The 20,821-nt window shown below is 56.8% G+C and overlaps 1 protein-coding gene across 1 annotated transcript in view; it reads right to left on the bottom strand.

Annotated features, from left to right (window-relative positions):
• Positions 1-20,821, bottom strand: part of ANTXR1 (ANTXR cell adhesion molecule 1) — a 162,990-nt gene that overhangs the window by 98,189 nt on the left and 43,980 nt on the right. Inside the window, exons 9-10 of the mRNA XM_064175602.1 lie at positions 11,384-11,444; positions 6,269-6,367 (exon numbers count right to left, since the gene is read on the bottom strand). Of these exons, the coding sequence (XP_064031672.1) occupies positions 6,269-6,367; positions 11,384-11,444 (160 nt within the window). The remainder of the gene's footprint in view (positions 1-6,268; positions 6,368-11,383; positions 11,445-20,821) is intronic.

Genomic DNA, 20,821 nt, shown 5'->3' on the forward strand with positions numbered 1-20,821 from the left:
GTGCTGCAGCTCTGCAAAGGGCTCTGTGCTGCAGCTCTGCAAAGGGCTCTGTGCTGCAGCTCTGCAAAGAGCTCTGTGCTGCAGCTCTGCAAAGGGCTCTGTGCTGCAGCTCTGCAAAGAGCTCTGTGCTGCAGCTCTGCAAAGGGCTCTGTGCTGCAGCTCTGCAAAGAGCTCTGTGCTGCAGCTCTGGAGAGCAATCTGCAGAGGAGATGGGAAGCAGTTTGGGAAGCAGAGCAGTGATGTCCTTCTGCTGAGGAAGGACCAAACCCAAACCTTCCACCCTCCCACCCAGGTTGCTAATCTGGCCCCTGGGGATCCTAAACCCAAAATGCTGCACACATTGACCCATCCAGTCCTGCTTTAGAGACTGGCAACAAGAAAGCTGGGGTGGGGGAGACAACTTTCTAGGCTGTCAGGTAGTGATGGGACTGGGAGGAATGGAACAGAGCTGGAAATGAGGAGATTCAGCCTGGATGTTAGGAAGAAGTTGTTCAGCAGGAGGGTGCTGAGAGCCTGGCAGGGGCTGCCCAGGGAGGTGGTGGAAGCCTCATCCCTGGAGGTGTTTCAGGCCAGGCTGGATGAGGCTGTGCACAGCCTGCTCTGGTGTGAGGTGTCCCTGCCCATGGCAGGGGGGTTGGAGCTGGCTGGTCCTTGGGATCCCTTCCAGCCCTGACTGGTTCTGTGATTCCATGATCACACAGGAACACATCCAGGCAGGGTTTGAATATCTCCAGAGAGGGAAGCTCCACAGCCCCCCTGGGCAGCCTCTTCCAGGGTTCTGTCACTCTCACAGTGAGAAAATTCCTCCTCCTCTTCCCATGGAGCTTCCTATGCCTCAGCTTGCACCTACTGCTCCTTGATCTGCCTCTGAGCTCACCAAAGGGCATCCAGACCAAGCCCCTGCAGGCACAGGGACACCCTCCCCTAGAGCAGGTGCCCAGAGCCTTCTCCAGCCTCACCTTGGATATCTCCAGGCATGAGGCTTCAAACACCTCCCTGGGCAACCCCTGGCAGTGCTCCAGCAGCCTCCTGCAGCAGAACTTGTTCCTCACATCCCATCTCAATCTGCTCTGCTCTCATCTCAAACCATTGCCCTGCTCCTGTCCCTGCAGGCCTTTGAGCCCAGTCCCTCTGCAGCCTGCTTGGAGCCCCTGCAGGCTCTGGCAGCAGCTCTGAGCTCTCCCTGGAGCCTTCTCCTCTCCAGGCTGCACACCTCCAGCTCCCTCAGCCTGTGCCCACAGCAGAGCTGCTCCAAGCCCCTGATCATTTTTCCTGGCCCTCCTCTGGACCCTCCCCTCCAGCTCCATCTCCTCCCCCTGCTGATGCATTTCTCAGCACAAAACATCACTGCCTGGAAACTCCACCACAGGCTTCTCCCTGGGACCCAAAGCAGCTTCTCCACGAGGTGGAACTTTCCACCCAAGCTGTGTGTTTGGCTGTGGGATTTTCACATCTGAGCTGCAAACCCAACCCCAGCAGAGAGGCAACCTGAGAATGCTGCAAACTTTTCAGCTTCCAGCAACCAAACCCAAAGGCTTTTTGGGCTTGCACCACATGGCTGCAGCCTCTGCGAGCCAAGCAAACTCCTCACTGTTTGCACAGCAATTTCCTTCCCATTGGGAGCATCCAGGGGGAGGAAGGAGGGAAGGGAGGGAGGAGGGAAGGGAGGGAGGAGGGAAGGGAGGGAGGAGGGAAGGGAGGGAGGAGGGAAGGGAGGGAGGAGGGAAGGTTTGCTGCCTAGGGAGACTTCCCAACGCATCTGACCCAAACCACACTTTGGGTCTGTGCTCTGGGGTGCAGCCTGCCACGGTTCAACACCTAACTGCAGCTCTGGTGAGGGCTGAAGGGGCTCTGGCCCCCGATCAGCTCCCAGGCTGATTTTATGGAGCTCCAAAGGGAATGCCTGGATCTGGGACTGCTCCTGCTGGTCTCTTGGAAAGTCTCCTCTCACTCCTTCACCCTCCAGCACTGCTCAGCGTCACAGGACCGGTGAGGCTGGGAGGGACCTCCAGAGGTCATCCAGTCCAACTCCCCTGCCAAGCAGGATCACCCAGGGCAGTCTGCACGGGAAGGCATCCAGGTGGCTTTGGAGAGTCTCCAGAGAAGGAGACTCCACAAGAACTGCTCCAGGGCTCAGCCACTTCTCCCCAGGCTGCATGGAGATGCCTCCAAAGCAGTGAGCTCACTCTAACTCTCCCCACCCCTGTGCATTCACCCAGCTCCCTCTCGCTCCCTACCCCTCTCTTGCTCCTCCCTGGACACTGAGCCCTTCAGCCTCTGCTTCTTGTGTCCCAGCAGTCACCACACCTGAGTCAAGCAAACATGAACCACAGCTTGCAAGCTTCCTGCTGCCTGTTCCTGCCACTCAGGGCCAGATGCCCCAGCCTGGCTGTGTGCCACAGACCCCAGTGGCACTCCCCACAGGGCAGCTGGCCCCAGCAAACTGCAGCCTTGCTCTGAAGGGCAGGTGGCAGAGATGCTCCAAGCGTGGGCAAGTCCAACCCTGAGCCATTAGACTTCCACATGTCCAATTCCCAACTGAATCCTTCCCACATTTGTTCCATGCTCTCCTGGACCAGCTCCAGATCACTCAGGCAGCTTCTGAACAGATCCCATGCTAGGAAAGCTGAGTTCTGCTCTCTCTGGGGCTGCTGGCTCTGGGCTGTGCTCTCTGTGGCTTTGAGGACCATGGTTTCTCCCAGCTAAGTGGCTCTCAGGCCAGACACTTGGGCTCTGCTTTGCTTCTCCTGCTTTGAGTTTTCTGCTTGATAAGTTCTGTAGAGGAAATCTCCTTCCAAGCTTCCATCTCCAGCAGCACAGCAATGCCTCAGCTCTGCTCCAGCCCAGCCTCCAAGGGCAGGCTTTATTTAGGCTGCACAACCAGGCCTGCTCAGTGCCACAAGAGAACCACAGAGCCACAGCACCCTGCAGGCTGGCACAGACCCTCGGGACCTCCAAGCCCAACCTGGAACCCTGCTCTACAAAAGTCACCCTAAGCCATAGCCCCAAGCACCACATCCAAACACCCCCAGGCTCCCAGGTGACTCCAGCACCTCCCTGGGCAGCTCCTTCCAGTCCCTGACCACTCTCTCCAGGAAAACCTTTTCCCTAATGTCCAATCTAAACCTCCCCAGGCTCAGCCTGAGGCCATTCCCCCCTGTTCTGCCTGCAGTTCCCTGTGAGCAGAGCCCAGCAGCAGCTTCTGCACAATGTCCCTTCAGGCAGCTGCAGACAGCAGTGAGCTCTGCCCTCAGCCTCCTCTTCCTCACACTGCCCATCCCCAGCTCCCTCAGTCTCTCCTCATCAGATTTACTCTCCAGGCCCTTCACAGCTTCCTTGCCCTCCTCTGGACCTGCTCCAGCACCTCCACAGCTCTCCTGTATGGCAGTGCCCAGCACTGAACCCAGCACTCAAGCTGTGGCCTCAGCAGAGCCCAGTCCAAGGGCACAGTCACCTCCTGCTGCTGCTGGGCACAGCATTGCCATTGGCCTTCTTGGCTGCCTGGGCACACTGCTGGCTCACACTGAGCCCCCTGGGCACACTGCTGGCTCACACTGAGCCCCCTGGGCACACTGCTGGCTCACACTCTGCCCCTGGGCACACTGCCTGGCACACACTCACCTGCCTGGGCACACTGCTGGCTCACACTCAGCTGCCTGGGCACACTGCTGGGCTCACACTCAGCCCCCTGGGCACACTGCCTGGCACACTCAGCTCCTGTTTATTCCAGTCCTCCAGGTCCCTTTCTGACAGCAGCTCTCCAGCCACACTGCCCCAGGCCTGTAGTGCTGCCTGGGGCTGTTGTGCCCCAAGTGTTGTTACCAAGATGTGGTGAGGAGAGAAGCAGAACTGATCTCACTCCATGCAGAAAGCTGCAGAGAGGCCATTTGTAAGGGCCTGTGGTGGCAGGAGAAGGGGCAGGGGTTTGAATCTAGCCCAGGACAGATCAAGGCTGGGCACTAGGAGGAGGTGGTTCACAGTGAGGGTGGTGAGCCAGGCCCTGCTGGGTGATGCTCACTGGCAGCAGAAGGGGCAGTGGAGGAAGCTGAGGTGCAGGAAGGTTCCAAGCAGTGGGTGCAGTGCCCTGGGCTCTCTCTCCAGCACACCATTGTCTTCCACCCCAGGCAGGGAGACAAATGATGCTCTGGCACTGGAGCATCTTGAGGGCTTCCCACTTTGCAGGCTCACAGATGTCAGGGGTTGGGAAGGAGCCAAAGAGCTCATCCAGTCCAAGCCCCTGCCAGAGCAGGACCACACAATCCAGCTCAGGGCACACAGAACACATCCAGACAGGCCTGCAAAGGCTCCACACAAGGAGACTCCACAATCTCTCTGGGCAGCCTGTGCCAGGGCTCTGGGACCCTTCCAGCCAAGAAGTTGCCCTTGTGTTGAGCTGCAACCTCCTGTGCTGCAGCTTCCATCCATTGCTGCTTGTCGTGTCCCAGGGCACAACTGAGCAGAGTTTGTGCCCTCCCTTCTGCCCCCCAGCCCTCAGATATTTAACCACAGAACCACAGAATGGGTTAGGCTGGAAGGGAGCTCAAAGCTCAGCCAGTTCCAATCCCCTGCCACTAGAACAGCTCCCACTAGAACAGGTTGCTCAAGGCCTCATCCAATCTGGCCTTGAACACCTCCAGGGAGGTTGTGGAGCACAGAAGCACTGAATGTGATCAAAGATCTGCAAACATTGATCAGGTCCTGCAAACACTGATCAGGTCCTGCAAACATTGATCAGGACCTGCAAACATTGATCAGGACCTGCAAACACTGATCAGGTCCTGCAAACGCTGATCAGGTCCTGCAAACACTGATCAGGTCCTGCAAACACTGATCAGGTCCTGCAAACATTAATCAGGTCCTGCAAACACTGATCAGGTCCTGCAAACGCTGATCAGGTCCTGCAAACGCTGATCAGGTCCTGCAAACGCTGATCAGGTCCTGCAAACATTGATCAGGTCCTGCAAACACTGATCAGGTCCTGCAAACGCTGATCAGGACCTGCAAACATTGATCAGGACCTGCAAACATTGATCAGGTCCTGCAAACACTGATCAGATCCTGCAAAAACACTGATCAGGTCCTGCAAAAACACTGATCAGGTCCTGCAAACATTGATCAGGTCCTGCAAACACTGATCAGGACCTGCAAACATTGATCAGGTCCTGCAAACACTGATCAGGTCCTGCAAAAACACTGATCAGGTCCTGCAAACATTGATCAGGTCCTGCAAACACTGATCAGGACCTGCAAACATTGATCAGGTCCTGCAAACACTGATCAGGTCCTGCAAAAACACTGATCGGGTCCTGCAAACACTGATCGGGTCCTGCAAACACTGATCGGGTCCTGCAAACATTGATCAAGACCTGCAAACATTGATCAGGTCCGGCAAACACTGATCAGGTCCTGCAAACACTGATCAGGTCCTGCAAACACTGATCAGGTCCTGCAAACACTGATCAGGTCCTGCAAACATTGATCAGGTCCTGCAAACACTGATCAGGTCCTGCAAACACTGATCAGGTCCTGCAAAAACACTGATCGGGTCCTGCAAACACTGATCGGGTCCTGCAAATATTGATCAGATCCTGCAAATGCTGATCAGGTCCTGCAAACACTGATCAGGTCCTGCAAACACTGATCAGGTCCTGCAAACACTGATCAGGTCCTGCAAACATTGATCAGGTCCTGCAAACGCTGATCAGATCCTGCAAACACTGATCAGATCCTGCAAACGCTGATCAGGTCCTGCAAACACTGATCAGGTCCTGCAAACACTGATCAGGTCCTGCAAACGCTGATCAGGTCCTGCAAACATTGATCAGGACCTGCAAACATTGATCAGGTCCTGCAAACATTGATCAGGTCCTGCAAACACTGATCGGGTCCTGCAAACATTGATCGGGTCCTGCAAACACTGATCAGGTCCTGCAAAAACACTGATCAGGTCCTGCAAACATTGATCAGGACCTGCAAACACTGATCAGGACCTGCAAACACTGATCAGGTCCTGCAAACACTGATCAGATCCTGCAAACACTGATCAGGACCTGCAAACGCTGATCAGGTCCCCTCTCAGTCTACTCTTCACCAGACCAAGCAGCCCCAGGGCACTGCTCCAGCCCCTTCAGCATCTTCCTCCTCATCCCACAGTTATGACCTCCTCAGGCAAAGCATTTGAGGATCCAAACAAACCCACCCAAGCTATTTTGCAAGCAAAGTGCTGGCAGTGCCGGGAGGGGGGAGAGGAGCAGCCCAGGCAGCTTACTGAGCGTGAGGCTGTCGTTGATCCTGAAGCTGCAGAGCACTCTGTCGACGTTCCGAGCGTGGCGGAATCCATTGCCCCTCACCACCACCTGGAAGGACTCTGCAGAGAAAGAATCATAGAATCACAGAATCAACCAGGTTGGAAGAGAGCTCCAAGCTCATCCAGTCCAGCCTAGCTCCTAGCCCTGCCCAACCAACCAGACCATGGCACTCAGTGCCCCAGCCAGGCTTGGCTTCAACACCTCCAGCCATGGGCACTGCACCACCTCCCTGGGCAGCCCATTCCAGTGCCAATCACTCTCTCTGACAACAACTTCCTCCTAGCATCCAGCCTAGACCTGCCCTGGCACAGCTTCAGCCTCTGTCCCCTTCTCCTGGCCCTGGCTGCCTGGCAGCAGAGCCCAACCCCACCTGGCTACAGCCTCCCTGCAGGCAGCTGCAGGCAGCAATCAGCTCTGCCCTGAGCCTCCTCTGCTGCAGGCTGCACCCCCCCAGCTCCCTCAGCCTCTCCTCACAGGGCTGTGCTCCAGGCCCCTCCCCAGCCTTGCTGCCCTGCTCTGGGCACCTTCCAGCACCTCAACATCTCTCTGCAATGGAGGAGCCCAGAACTGAACACAGCACTGAGGGGTGGCCTGAGCAGTGCTGAGCACAGGGGTGGGCAGAAGAACCTCCCTTGTCCTGCTGCCCACACTGCTCCTGAGCCAGCCCAGGATGCCACTGGCTCTGCTGCCCACCTGGGCACACTGCTGGCTCAGCTTCAGCTACTCTCTATCAGTACCCCCAGGTCCCTTTCCTCCTGGCTGCTCTCAGCCACTCTGGCCCCAGCCTGGAGCTGCTTGGGGTTGTTGTGGCCAAAGTGCACAACCTGCCCTTGGCCTTGTTCAATCTCATCCCCTTGGCCTCTGCCCACCCATGCAGCCTGGCCAGGTCCCTCTGCAGGGCTCTGCTACCCTCCCACAGCTCCACAGCTGCTCCTAGCTTGGTGCCAGCTGCAAACTCACTGCTGCTGGACTCAATGCCCTGCTCCAGATCATCAATAAAGATATTTAACAGGACTGGGCCCAGCATTGATCCTTGGGGCACACCACTGGTGCCAGCTGCCAGCTGCATGTGGCACCATTCACTACCAGTCTCTGGGCTCTGCCATCCAGCCAGTTCCTTATCCAGCACAGAGACAGGAGGTTGTTGGCTGCCTGGGGCAAAGACTGCTTGTGGCACACAGCCACAGATGGTAGGGGATGCCACCTCTGGGGTGGATTGGAAGGGTTGGGGTGAGTAGGTTGAGAGAGGTTCTCCTGCCCCTCTGCTCTGCCCTGCTGAGGCTGCAGCTGGAATCCTGTGTCCACTTCTGGCCCCCCCAGCTCAAGAGGGGCACAGAATTGCTGGAGAGAGTCCAGCACAGAGCCATAGAGAATGGAACAGCTCCGTTAGAAGGAGAGGCTGAGGGAGCTGGGGCTGAGCTGCTGGGAGAGCAGGAGCTGAGAGGTGACCTCAGCAGTGCATGTAAAGATGTGCAGGTGAGTGGCAGGAGGCTGGAGCCAGCTCTGCCCAGTGATGCCCACTGACAGCACAGGGGCAGTGGTGCAAGCTGAGGCAGAGGAAGCTCCATGGAAACAGGAGGAGGAATTTGTGCCCTGGGAGGGTGCCAGAGCCTGGCACAGGCTGCCCAGGGGGGCTGTGGAGTCTCCCTTTCTGAAGATGTTGAAACTCTGCCTGGAGGTGTTGCTGTGTGCTCTGCTCTGGGTGCTGCTGCTCTGCAGGGGTTGGGCTGGCTGAGCTTTGGGGGTCACTTTCAGCCCCTGGCACTCTGTGGCTCAGTGAAAGGACCTCCAGAGATCATCCAGGCCAACTCCCCCTGCCAGAGCAGGGTCAACCAGGGCAGGGCACACAGGAGCACACCCAGGTGGGTTTGGAATGTCTCCAGAGAAGGAGACTCCACAGCCTCTCTGAGCAGCCTGCTCCAGGGCTCTGTCATCCTCACACCAAAGGAGTTTCTCCTCCTGTTGAGGTGGAGCCTTCTGGTGCCTGTTGTTGCTTGTATCACTGAGCACCTTCATCTGACAGCCACCCCTCAGTCTGACCCTGCCCAGTGCCAGCCTGAGCCCATCCCCTCCTGTCCTCTCCCTCACTGCCTGTGAGCAGAGCCCAGCAGCAGCCTCTGCACAGCCTCCTCTCAGCCAGCTCTGAGCTCTGCCCTCAGCTTCCTCTGCCTCACCCTGATCATCCTCAGCTCCTTCAGCCTCTCCTCAGCAGGTTTATTCCCCAGGCCCTTCCTTGCCCTCCTCTGCCCTGGCTCCAGCCCCTCCACATCCCTCCTGTCCTGAGGTGCCCAACACTGATCCCAGCACTCGAGGTGTGGCCTCAGCAGAGCTGAGTGCCAGGAGAAGTATTGCAGGAGCAGCTCTGCTGTGGGCACAGGCTGAGGGAGCTGGAGGTGTGCAGCCTGGAGAGGAGAAGGCTCCAGGGAGAGCTCAGAGCTGCTGCCAGAGCCTGCAGGGGCTCCAAGCAGGCTGCAGAGGGACTGGGCTCAAAGGCCTGCAGGGACAGGAGCAGGGCAATGGTTTGAGATGAGAGCAGAGCAGATTGAGATGGGATGTGAGGAACAAGTTCTGCTGCAGGAGGCTGCTGGAGCACTGCCAGGGGTTGCCCAGGGAGGTGTTTGAAGCCTCATGCCTGGAGATATCCAAGGTGAGGCTGGAGAAGGCTCTGGGCACCTGCTCTAGGGGAGGGTGTCCCTGTGCCTGCAGGGGGTTGGTCTGGATGCCCTTTGGTGAGCTCAGAGGCAGATCAAGGAGCAGTAGGTGCAAGCTGAGGCATAGGAAGCTCCATGGGAAGAGGAGGAGGAATTTTCTCACTGTGAGAGTGACAGAACCCTGGAAGAGGCTGCTCAGGGGGGCTGTGGAGCTTCCCTCTCTGGAGATATTCAAACCCTGCCTGGATGTGTTCCTTTGGAGGTCCCTCCCAGCCCAGCCCATTCTGTGCACCGGGAGGGGTCCGCAGGCATCCTGCAGCCAGCAGCACCGAGGCTGCCCTGCAAGCAAGCAGTGCTCAGACTGCAGGCCCAGAACAGTCCTGGCAGCAGACACAGGGCCCCAAACTCTGCATTTGCCCACGGTGAAGGGAGCAGCCCCCACGAGTCCTGGCACTGCCTGGGAGAGGCACTCAGACCCCACAGCAGCGTGGCTGAGAGCAAAACGCTTCAGCAGGCAGGGGACAGTGAGAGTGCAGAGCCCACCCTGCTCCTGCAGCCCCCTGCCAGCAGCACAGGGGGCCCAGGGCTTGCAGACCCCCATTGGCCTTGCACTTTGCAGCCCCTGACTGCCTCTCATCTCCCTGGAGGACTTGCACACTGCCCTGGCCAGGGAGGCAGCCTGGCTCTGGGATCTGGGCTCTCTTCCAGCTCCCACTCGTTCACAGCCAAGCTGCAAATCATCCCAGCAGGTCCAGCCAGGGAAGCTGCCCCTCAGGCCCGTTCTGTGCTGTCCAAGAGCATTTGGGAAGAGTAGGGGGGTGTGAGAAGAGCTCTGCTCCGGGGTGTGGGGCTGCTGAACGCCTGAGAGAGATCCCAGAAGCCTGAAGGGCTGGGGAAGGAGAGAGAGAGCAGGCAGAGCTGGAGAGCAGCCTGGCAGGGAGGTCAGAGGGGCCACAGAGACTCTGCCTCTGCCTGGGGCTGAAATCATAAGACCCTAGAAGTGCTCAGAGTTCATCTGCCCCAACCCCCTGCCATGGGCAGCCTCATCCAGCCTGGCCTTGAACACCTCCAGGGAGCAGGCAGCCACTGTGGGGGTGGCTGAGCCCTGGAGCAGGCTGCCCAGAGAGGTTCTGGAGTCTCCTGTGGACTCCTGGATGTGTTCCTGTGTGACCTCCCTAGGGGAGCTTGCTCTGGCAGGGGCCTTGGACTGGATGATCTCTGAGGTCTTCCAACCCCTATCACTCTGTGATCCTCTGGGATGATGAATCTGCAGAACTCCAAACCTAATCCAAGTCTCTTTCTGTGATTGGGTTTGCAGTTTACAGTGCATCTCCTTGGGGTGTGGCAGAGGCCAAGAGAGGCAGGCTGAGAGCTGGGCAGGGAGCCATGGGCTGAGGGGCAGCAGGGCAAGGGGAGAGTCTTGCACCTGGGAAAGCACAACCCCAAGGAGCAGGATAGGTTGGGGACTGAGCTGCTGGAGAGCAGTGAAAGGGAAAAGGTCCTGAGGGTCCTGGTGGGTGGAAGGTTGCCCAGGAGCCAGCAATGAGCTCTGGTGGGCAGGAGGGGCAGTGCCATCCCGGGGTGGATCAGAAGGGCTGTGGTGAGTAGGGCAGAGAGGTTCTCCTGCCCCTCTGCTCTGCCCTGCTGAGGCCACAGCTGGAGTCCTGTGTCCAGTTCTGGGCCCCCAAGCTCAAGGACCTCAGGGAACTGCTGGAGAGAGCTCAGCACAGAGCCACAGAGATGCTGAAGGCAGTGGAAGATCTTCCTTATGAGCAGAGCCTGAGGAGCTGAGCTTGGAGCTTGGAGGGGGCTGAGAGGTGACCTCAGCAGTGCATGTAAAGCTGTGCAGGTGAGTGGCAGGAGGCTGGAGCCAGCTCTGCCCAGTGATGCCCACTGACAGCACAGGGGCAATGGTGCAAGCTGAGGCAGAGGAAGCTCCATGGAAACAGGAGGAGGAATTTGTGCCCTGGGAGGGTGCCAGAGCCTGGCACAGGCTGCCCAGGGGGGCTGTGGAGTCTCCCTTTCTGAAGATGTTGAAACTCTGCCTGGAGGTGTTGCTGTGTGCTCTGCTCTGGGTGCTGCTGCTCTGCAGGGGTTGGGCTGGCTGAGCTCTGGAGGTGCCTCCCAGCCCCTGGCACTCTGTGGCTCTGATGCTGTGGCTCTGTGACAGCAGAGTGCTTTGGCTGAGCAAGAAGCTAGGCAGAAGGGTCACAACCAAGCCCTTGCTGCAAGAACTTCTCATTTGGCATCAGCAGGCAGAAACTGGATGTGTGCAAGCTGCTGTAAGATGAGAAAGAGCCACCAAAGACCCCAGAAGAGGTAGCTGCAGCTCATGAGCAACTCTTGCACCCTCCAGCAGTTAGAGACAGACAGAAAGATGCATTTCAGAGCACATGAAGAAGCAGAGCCTCAGTTTCTACTCACCTCCTGCACAGATACTGGAAGGCTCTGCTGCCAGAATCTCTATACAGGACTTCTTCAAGATCTGAAAGACAGAAAGAGAGGTCATGAAGTGCCTCAGGCCTGGCTCTGTAGCAACAGAAAGCTGCAAGCAGGAGAGTGAGTGAGTGCTCAGCTCCACTCTGTGCTTGGCACAACTCTGCCACCTGAGCTCTTCCCTCTGGACCAGCCAGGCTGTGTCCAGGAGCCCAGGGAGGAAGGCAATGGATGCTGATGCTCTCCTGTAGCTTGCTGCTGCCTGTGCTACAGGTTATGGTGCAGGCTGTGGTCAGAAATGGTTCTGGCCCTTGGCTCTGCTCAGACCTCACCTCCAATCCTGCCTCCAGCTCTGCTGTCCCCAGCTGAAGAAGGACACAGAGCTGCTGGAGTGAGGCCACAGGAGGCCACAAAGATGATCCAGGGGCTGCAGCAGCTCTGCTGTTGCAAGGAGCTCAGTTGGTCTCCCTCTAACTGCCTCAGCATTGGTTTCCTCCCCTAGCTATTGTCACCCCCCATGTCCCAGGGGGGTCCCTGCCTGCCTGCAGAGAGCACAACCCCTGCCACTCTAGCAGCTGGCAACCAGACAAGGACACAAGTCCTGCTCCCAGGTGCATGCTGGGGCTCACTCTGACAAGTTTCTTTTGTGAGCCTTTGGATGGAGAAGACCCTCAAAGATGACTGAGACAGCAGCCTGGAGCCAAAGCAGCACCCTGAGAGCAGCACTGCCACACACCACTGACCCCAGAGCTGGTGCTGTGACCACAGCAGCTGAGTGGGGAGCTGTGACCATGGGTGGGACTGGAGAAAATCCTATGACAAGAGGACTGTGGAGATGCTGGAGAGTGTCCAGAGCAGGGCCAGGAGGATGCTCAGAGGCTGCAGCAGCTCTGCTGTGAGCACAGCCTGGAAGAGTTGGGGCTGTGCAGGCTGCAGCAGAGGAGGCTCCCAGGGGACCTTCTTGTGGCCTGCCAGGACCTGAAGGGGGCTCCAAAAAAGCTGGGGAGGGACTTTTGAGGCTGTGAGGGAGTGACAGGAGTGGGGGGAATGGAGCAAAGGTGGAGGTGGGGAGAGTGAGGCTGGAGGTGAGGAGGAAGTTGTTGAGCAGGAGAGTGGTGAGAGCCTGGCAGGGATTGCCCAGGGAGGTGGTTGAGGCCCCATGGCTGGAGGTGTTTGAGGCCAGGCTGGCTGAGGCTGTGTGCAGCCTGCTCTAGGGTAGGGTGTCCCTGGGCATGGCAGGAGGCTTGGAACTGGCTGCTCCTTGTGGTCCCTTCCAGTTCTGACTGATTCTGTGATTCTAAGTTCTTGGCAGTGAGGGTGGTGAGACACTGGCACAGGTTTCCCAGGGAGGTTGTGGAGCACAGAAGCACCCAATGTGATCTTTGATCACATTGGGTGCTTCTGTGCTCCACAACCTCCCTGGAGGTGTTCAAGGCCAGGTTGGATGAGTCCTTGAGCAGCCTGCTCTAGTGTAAGGTGTCCCTGCCCATGGCAGGGGGGTTGGAACTGGCTGAGCCTTCTGGTCCCTTCCAACCCTGACTGAATCTACTATTCTGTGATTCTAAACCCTCCAAGTTAACAGGGAAAGTTGGGAGCTCCCTCACCCATCAAGACCTTCAGGATCAGTGAACCTGGATCCATGGTGCTCACTGCCTTTGCTTTTGCCACCCCTGGCTTTTGAACTCCTTTTCTCTAGGTCTGACTTTTCCTCCTGCCTATGGAGCAAAAAACCCAAAGCAGCTGCTCAGCTCCTTCTTGGCTTCATGCAGGGGACCCATAAAAGTACCATTCCCTCTGCAAAAGCAGGTGGGGAGAGCTGTGAGCACAGGCTGAGGGAGCTGGAGGGGTGCAGCCTGCAGGGGAGAAGGCTCCAGGGGCAGCTCAGAGCTGCTGCCAGAGCCTGGAGGGAGCCTGCAGGAAGGCTGCAGAGAGACTTCTGCTGAGGGAGCCTGAGCCAGGCCAAGGGCAATGGTTTGGAGCTGAGGCAGAGCAGGCTGAGAGTGGAGCTGAGGCAGAAGCTGTTGACTGTGAGGGTGGTGAGAGCCTGGCACAGGCTGCCCAGGGAGGCTGTGGCTGCCTCCTGCCTGGGGGTGTTGAGGGCCAGGCTGGGTGAGCCCTTGAGCAGCTGAGTGTAGCTGAGAGGTGTCCCTGGGCATGGCAGGGAGATTGGAGGAGATGAGCTCTGAGCTTCCTTCCAACCTGAGCCATTCTGTGGTTCTCTCATCTCTGACTGCCAAGGGGCACTGTGAGGGGGCTGCAGGGCAACATCAGTGTCCTGCCTGTGCAGTCAAACCTCCCTCTCCAAAATGCTCCTGGAGCCAAACACTCCCAATCCATCATCCCGGGTTTAAGATGTTTCCTTTGCATGGGAACATCCCAGGAACAGCTCCACAGTCCCTGCTGCAGCCTCTGACCAAGAGGCTCAGACTCCTGCTCTGTGAGAGCACAGCTGAGTGCACCCTCAGAGCTGCACTGCCACTTCAAAGCAAGGCACAAGAGCAGATGCTCTCTACTTGAACCCAGCCTATAGTGAGCAGTGAGAGCTGGCACTGCCCTTACCCACTCCATCTGCAGTGATCCACACAAGCACTTCTGAACCAGGCTTGGCAGGCTGCTTGCAGGGCACGAGGAGCACACTGGGGCTGGACACTCAGAATCAGTCAGGGCTGGAAGGGACCACAAGGATCAGGCAGTTCCAACTCCCCTGCCGTGCCCAGGGACACCCTACCCTAGAGCAGGCTGCACACAGCCTCAGCCAGCCTGGCCTCAAACACCTCCAGCCATGGGGCCTCAACCACCTCCCTGGGCAACCCCTGCCAGGCTCTCACCACTCTCCTGCTCAACAACTTCCTCCTCACCTCCAGCCTCACTCTCCCCACCTCCAGCTTTGCTCCATCCCCCCCACTCCTGCCACTCCCTCACAGCCTAAAAGTCCCTCCCCAGCTTTTTTGGAGCCCCCTTCAGCTCCTGGCAGGCCACAAGGAGGTCCCCTGGGAGCCTCCTCTGCTGCAGCCTGCACAGCCCCAACTCTTTCAGTCTGTGCTCACAGCAGAGCTGCTGCAGCCTCTGAGCATCCTCCTGGCCCTGCTCTGGACACTCTCCAGCATCTCCACAGCCCTCTTGTCCCAGGGGCTCCAGAGCTGGATGCAGGACTCCAGGTGAGGTCTGAGCAGAGCAGAGCAGAGCAGAGCAGAGGGGGAGAATCCCCTCCCTGGCCCTGCTGGCCACACTGCTGCTGCTGCAGCCCAGGCTCTGCTTGGCTCTCTGGGCTGCAAGTGCTCACTGCTGGCTCCTGCTGAGCCTCTCCTCCAGCAGCACCCCCATTGGACACTCTTTATTCCCCCAGGGTGCTACAACTGCTCAGGCTGCCGTGTGCCTGCAGCAGCCTTATCCCTGCTCTGCAGATCAGCTCGGAGCCTCCTCTGCACCCCCTCAGCCAACTCGTGGCAGTGTCTGCGAGGCGCTGTGGGAACAGCAGCGGCGGCTGAGCGCTGTGGGTGCTCCGCGGGGCTTGAGCAGCCCCTGGAGCTGGCAACAAGTGATCAGTTCAGGTCAGCTCCAAGAGGCAAAAGAAATGTCAGCCAAGCACCATGACTCCAAGCCAAGGAAAGAATTCTTTTCCCCCAGCTTTAAACTGAAACATCTGTAAGGAGCAAGCAGCCACCAGCAGGACGAAGTCTGCACCAAAAGGAGGATCTCTTTCTCCCCCCAACCCTCCCCTCCCCAGTCATGATTTTCTGCCTCTAATACCTGCTGGCAAAAGGCACAGACAGAGCCACCAGTCACTTGTCACAGCTCCTAAACAGAAGGTTGAGTGGCTCAGGAGGAGGGCTGGGAGAGGCTGAAAGAGCACCAAAGGGCTGAAGGACCCAGGACCGTCTGAGCTGCTGGCAGCACCAGGGAGGAGAGAGAAGGTTTGCAGCAAGAAGGTTACACAGGAACTGTCAAGTGGGAAAAGAGAGAGAGAGAGAGAGAGAGAAAGTCAGCAGCTGAGAAGTGAAAAAGCACTGGAGGAGTTTGAGAGGCAGAGGAAGGAAAACACACTCCAAACAAAGAGGACTGCAAGAGCACTCTCCCGGAGCATCCACGAGGCCCCTGCCAGTCCTCTGCTCCCCACCCCTGACTCCTTCCAAGTCCTGCTCCTCTGATAGAGCATTTTTCTCCTGGAGTCACTGCCAGGGCTAATGAGCACAGCTAAGAGCTGATCTTTTTCCAAGCCTTTCTCCCCTCCACTGACAACCTTCTCCTTTAGGAAGAGATTCTGCTCACACCTTGCCTGTTTCCCCTTCGGGTTCTGTTTCCCTCTCCCCCCAGCAGCCCCCAAAAGGCTCAGTGTCTGTTTTCCCCCTCACTGCCTTTCAGCAGTGGAGTGAAAGATGAGAATGCTGCAGGCTCCCACCCAGCCCCTGCCAGGACTCTATCAGTCTGTGGAGCAGCCAAAGGAGTGGAGAACAAAAGCATGAAAAACTCCCTCAGTGCTTCCCTTTTATTCCAGTCAAGTGGAGCCTCCCACGACTGGGTCTGAAATCATCACCTGTGGCCTGCCCCTTGCAAACATCCCTGTGTGAGCCAGCTTGGATGGGGGTGGAATTGCAGGGCTCTCGGTTAGGTGATGCAGAGCTTCTTACAGTCCAATCCTATCCAGACCAGTCCAACCCAACCCAGTCCAATCCAACTCAATCCAATCCAGTCAAGTCCAATCCAAGTCAATCCAATTCAGTCCAATCCAACTCAATCCAATCCAGTCTAATCCAATCCAACCAACTTAATCCAATCCAGTCCAATCCAATCCAACTCAATCCAATCCAGTCTAATCCAATCCAAATCAATCCATTTCAGTCTAATCCAATCCAACCAATTTAATCCAATCCAATTCAACCCAATCCAGTCCAATCCAATCCAACTCAATCCAGTTCAGTCTAATACAATTCAATCCAATCCAGACTAATCCAATCCAACCAACTCAATCCAAACCAAGCCAATCCATTCCAATCCAATCCAACTCAATCCAATTCAGTCTAATCCAATCCAACCAACTCAATCCAATTCAGTCCATTCCAACTCAATCCAATCCAGTCTAATCCAATCCAACCAACTCAATTAAATCCAATCCAATCCAACCCAATCCAGTCCAATCCAACCAACTCAATCAATTCCATCCAAGGCAATCTAGTCCAATCCAATCCAACTCAATCCAATTCAGTCCAAATCAACTCAATCCAATCCAGTCTAATCCAATCCAACCAACTCAATCCAATACAACCCAATGCAGTACAATTCAACCCAACCTAACCCAATCCAGTCCAGTCCAATCCAATCAAACTCAATCCAATTCAGTCCAATCCAACTCAATCTAATCCAATCTAATCCAATCCAATCCAACCCAATCCAGTCTAATCCAACCCAACCCAATCCAGTCCAGTCCAATCCAATCAAACTCAATTCAATTCAGTCCAATCCAACTCAATCTAATCCATTCTAATCCAATCCAAGCAACCCAACCCAATCCAGCCCAATCCAACCCTATTCAATCCAGTCCAACCCAATCCAATCCAGTCCAATCCAACCCAATCCAACTCAGTCTAATCCAATCCAATCAAATCAATCCAATCCAGCCCAATTCAACCCTATTCAATGTAGTCCAACCCAATCCAGTCCAGCCCAACCCAGTTCAGTCCAATCCAACCCAATCCAACCAACCCAATCCAATCCAGCCCAATTCAACTCTATTCAATGTAGTCCAACCCAATCCAATCTAGTCCAATCCAACCCTATCCAGTCCAACCCAATCAAACCCAATTCAATCCAGCCCAATTCGACCCTATTCAATCCAGTACAACCCAACCCTATCCAGTCCAACCCAATCAAATCCATTCCAATCCAGCCCAATTCAACCCTATCCAACCCAACCCAGTCCAGTCCACTGCATGACTATAAAAGGTTGCCCTCCATGGCTTTTTATGGTGCCAAGCTTCCAGAGCTCCAAGCACCCACTCTGACTTGGAGTGAGAATCAGGCAGCAGTGCCTAATGCAGAAGAATTTCTTTTATGTCCCTTCCTCATCACAAAATCAGATCCAAGAAGGACTTCAGCACATCCACTGTAGGAGATGCCAACAGACCTTCTGCTCTCTCCTGCCTCAAGGACTGCACAGCCTCGTGTGGGCTGCAGGTGCACTTCAGTCACTGCAGGATGCCTGCCCAGGAAAGCAAAGCAGCAGGCAGCAGAGGTGATGCAATCTCTCAGCTGAGCACTAACCTGCTCCAAAGGTGCTGATGGGGGAACTGACTCCCCAGCCTGGTTCCCCCAGGGAGCACTGCCACACTGCTGGGTTTCTTGGTAGCTGTCTGCAGGCCCATGGATGCCAGCTGGATCCCAAGCAGCAGCCTCCTGTGGCACTCTCTGGGACTTCACATGGGCTCAGAGGATGTCAGGGGTTGGAAGGGTCACAAAGAGCTCATCCAGTCCAAGCCCCTGCCACAGCAGGACCATCCAAGCTAGCTCAGGGCACACAGAACACATCCAGACAGGCCTGGAAAGGCTCCACACAAGGAGACTCCACAACCTCTCTGGGCAGCCTGTGCGAGGGCTCTGGGACCCTTCCAGGCAAGAAGTTGCCCTTGTGCTGAGCTGCAACCTCCTGTGCTGCAGCTTCCATCCACTGCTGCTTGTCCTGTGCCAGGGAGCAGTGAGCAGAGCCTGTCCCCCCCTCCTGATCCCCAGCCCTCAGAGAGTTACAGACATTGATTCAATCCCCTCTCAGGCTTCTCCAGACTCTCAGCCCCAGGTCCCTCATCCTCTCCTCACCAGGCACTGCTCCAGTCCCCTCATCATCCTCATTGCCCTCCCTTGGACTGTCTCCAGCAGTTCCTGTCCCTCTCCAACTCCAGTTCTGCTCCAGCTCCCTGCAGGCTCCTGAGATGCTCTCCTGCTCATGCTTCTTGGCACAGCAGACAGCAACTGCAGCACATGCTTGTGGCAGCTCAGCTTTACCTGTTACACTGCCTCTGTAGGACAGAACTGGGCTGCCACTCCTGGAACCTGTTTCCTTAAAGGCTAAGAGTGGCCCTGCAGGCCAGCTGGGCATGGCAGAGAGGAGAGGAAGGAGGGCAGAGAAACTCTGCTGCTGAGAGCTCTCTTTTGGCACGCTGCTCCACAGGCATGCAGGCAAATCACTTCCCCACAGCAGCTGCATGCTTCTCACACTACTGTTTTTCACCAACGTGGGGATTCTAAGCAGCAAGCAGGATGCTGAAGTTTACCAGCAGGGCACTGCCAGTGTGGATGCCTCAGGGTCTGAGCCTTGGTGCTCAGCAGCAGGCTCTGCCGAAGCAGCAAGCAGCAGGAGTCTGCTGCCAGTTCCAAGGCAGCAATTTATTGATGATGTGTTTGCTGGCCAGCAGCAGCTGCATGAGCTAAGCAAAAGGAATCTGTGTGAGTCTTTAGTAAGGATGCACTTGAGGGGAGAAAGAGGCAGAAAATGGGGTCATAAATATCACTCAGAGCAATACTCTGTGGCTGAGACCTGAGCTGTTGGCTTTCCCTCTGGCCTCTCTAGACAGCCTGGCTCTGACAGAAGGCAGATTCAGGATATCTGTGTGAAGCTCCTGCTCTGAATTGCCCCCTGGAGATCCCAACCTTCCTTCCTGGCTGCTCCCAGAGCCCAGCCTGCTGACCCTGGGCAGCGGACACGTGCGGCTCAGACTCCACACCAGCAGGCAGCTGGCCCAGACACTTTGTCTGCATCACAGAGTTTGCACATCCAGGCTGTGCCTTGCACAGCAAGCAGGATTCTCTCACCTCTCTGCCCCATCCATGGAGTGTCCCAGCACCAATGCATCTGTTCCCAGCAGCTACCTAAGGCTGCTCACAGCATCGCTCTCCTGCTTTGTCGCCCACACCAAGCTCCTGCAGAAGTCACCACACTGCACACCTCCAGCACTGCAGTCTGGCCCAGAAAGCATTTGTGTGGCAGTAGATTTGCAGACAGGACATGTCCAAGCTGAAATCTCTGGGCTAAAGCAGTGCTGAACTGCCACAGCAAGGGGGAGGGCAGGAAAACTGCTGGGGGCAGGTGGCCACCACTGCAGGTGCTCCGAGAGGAGCGCACAGGAGATGCTGCTTGACAGGATGAATCCTTTGGGTGCTTCATACAGAGAGGAGGGTCCCACAGGGTAGCTCACACTGCTTCACTGCTTAGACATCACAACTGCCTCATCAGGCTTCCTGCAGTCCCCTCAGTGTCCTTACTAAGGAGTTACAACTGTGAGATAAGCTCTGAGCCAGTGCCCCTGGTTAATGACCAGCAAGGGTCAGGAGTTGGCTGGTCCCAAGGAACAACTCTTCCAAACAGTTTCTGTCCAAGCAAAGCTCTGACCTTGACTGCCACCTGCCCTCCCAACACTCAACATTCTCATTACAGGCTCACAGCTGTCAGGGGTTGGAAGGGACCCAAGGAGATCATCCAGTCCAAGCCCCTGCCAGAGCAGGACCATCCAATCCAGCTCAGGGCACACAGAACACATCCAGACAGGCCTGCAAAGGCTCCACACAAGGAGACTCCACAACCTCTCTGGGCAGCCTGTGCCAGGGCTCTGGGACCCTTCCAGGCAAGAAGTTGCCCTTGTGCTGAGCTGGAACCTCCTGTGCTGCAGCTTCCATCCACTGCTGCTTGTCCTGTGCCAGGGCACAGCTCAGCAGAGTTTGTGCCCTCCCTCCTGACCCTCAGCTCTTTATAAACACTGATCAGATCCCTCTCAGTCTTCTCTTCACCAGACCAAACAGTCCCAGGTCCCTCAGCCTCTCCTCATCAGCCATGCCCTCCAGTCCCCTCATCATCCTCACAGCCCTCTGCTGGATCCTCTCCAGCAGTTCCTGTCCCTCTTCAACTGGGGAGCCCCAAACTGAACACAGTATTCAAGATGAGGTCTCAGCAGGGCAGAGTAGAGGGGCAGGAGAACCTCCCTGGCTCTGCTGGACACACTCCTCCTAATACACCCCAGGACCCCATTGGCCTCTTGGCCCCCAGGGCACATTGCTGTGCCATGAATATTCTCTCCCAGCACTCCCAGCTCCCTCTCCTTGGGGCTGCTCTCCAGCAGTCACCTCCCAGCCTGTACTGGGCAGTTCATTATTCCTCCCCAGGTGCAGGAGTCTGCACTTGGCCTTGTTGAACCTCATCTGGTTCCTCTGTGCCCAGCTCTGTCTCTCCAGGGCTCTGTGCCCAGCTCTGTCTCCCCAGGGCTCTGTGCCCAGCTCTGTCTGCCCAGGGCTCTGTGCCCAGCTCTGTCTGCCCAGGGCTCTGTGCCCAGCTCTGTCTCCCCAGGGCTTCATGCCCAGCTCTGTCTGCCCAGGGCTCTGTGCCCAGCTCTGCCTGCCCAGGACTCTCTGGATGGCAGCACAGCCTGCAGCTGTCTCAGCCAAGCC

The sequence above is a fragment of the Pogoniulus pusillus genome, chromosome 42, assembly GCF_015220805.1.
Source record: "Pogoniulus pusillus isolate bPogPus1 chromosome 42, bPogPus1.pri, whole genome shotgun sequence".
In the NCBI taxonomy this organism is placed as follows: domain Eukaryota; kingdom Metazoa; phylum Chordata; class Aves; order Piciformes; family Lybiidae; genus Pogoniulus; species Pogoniulus pusillus.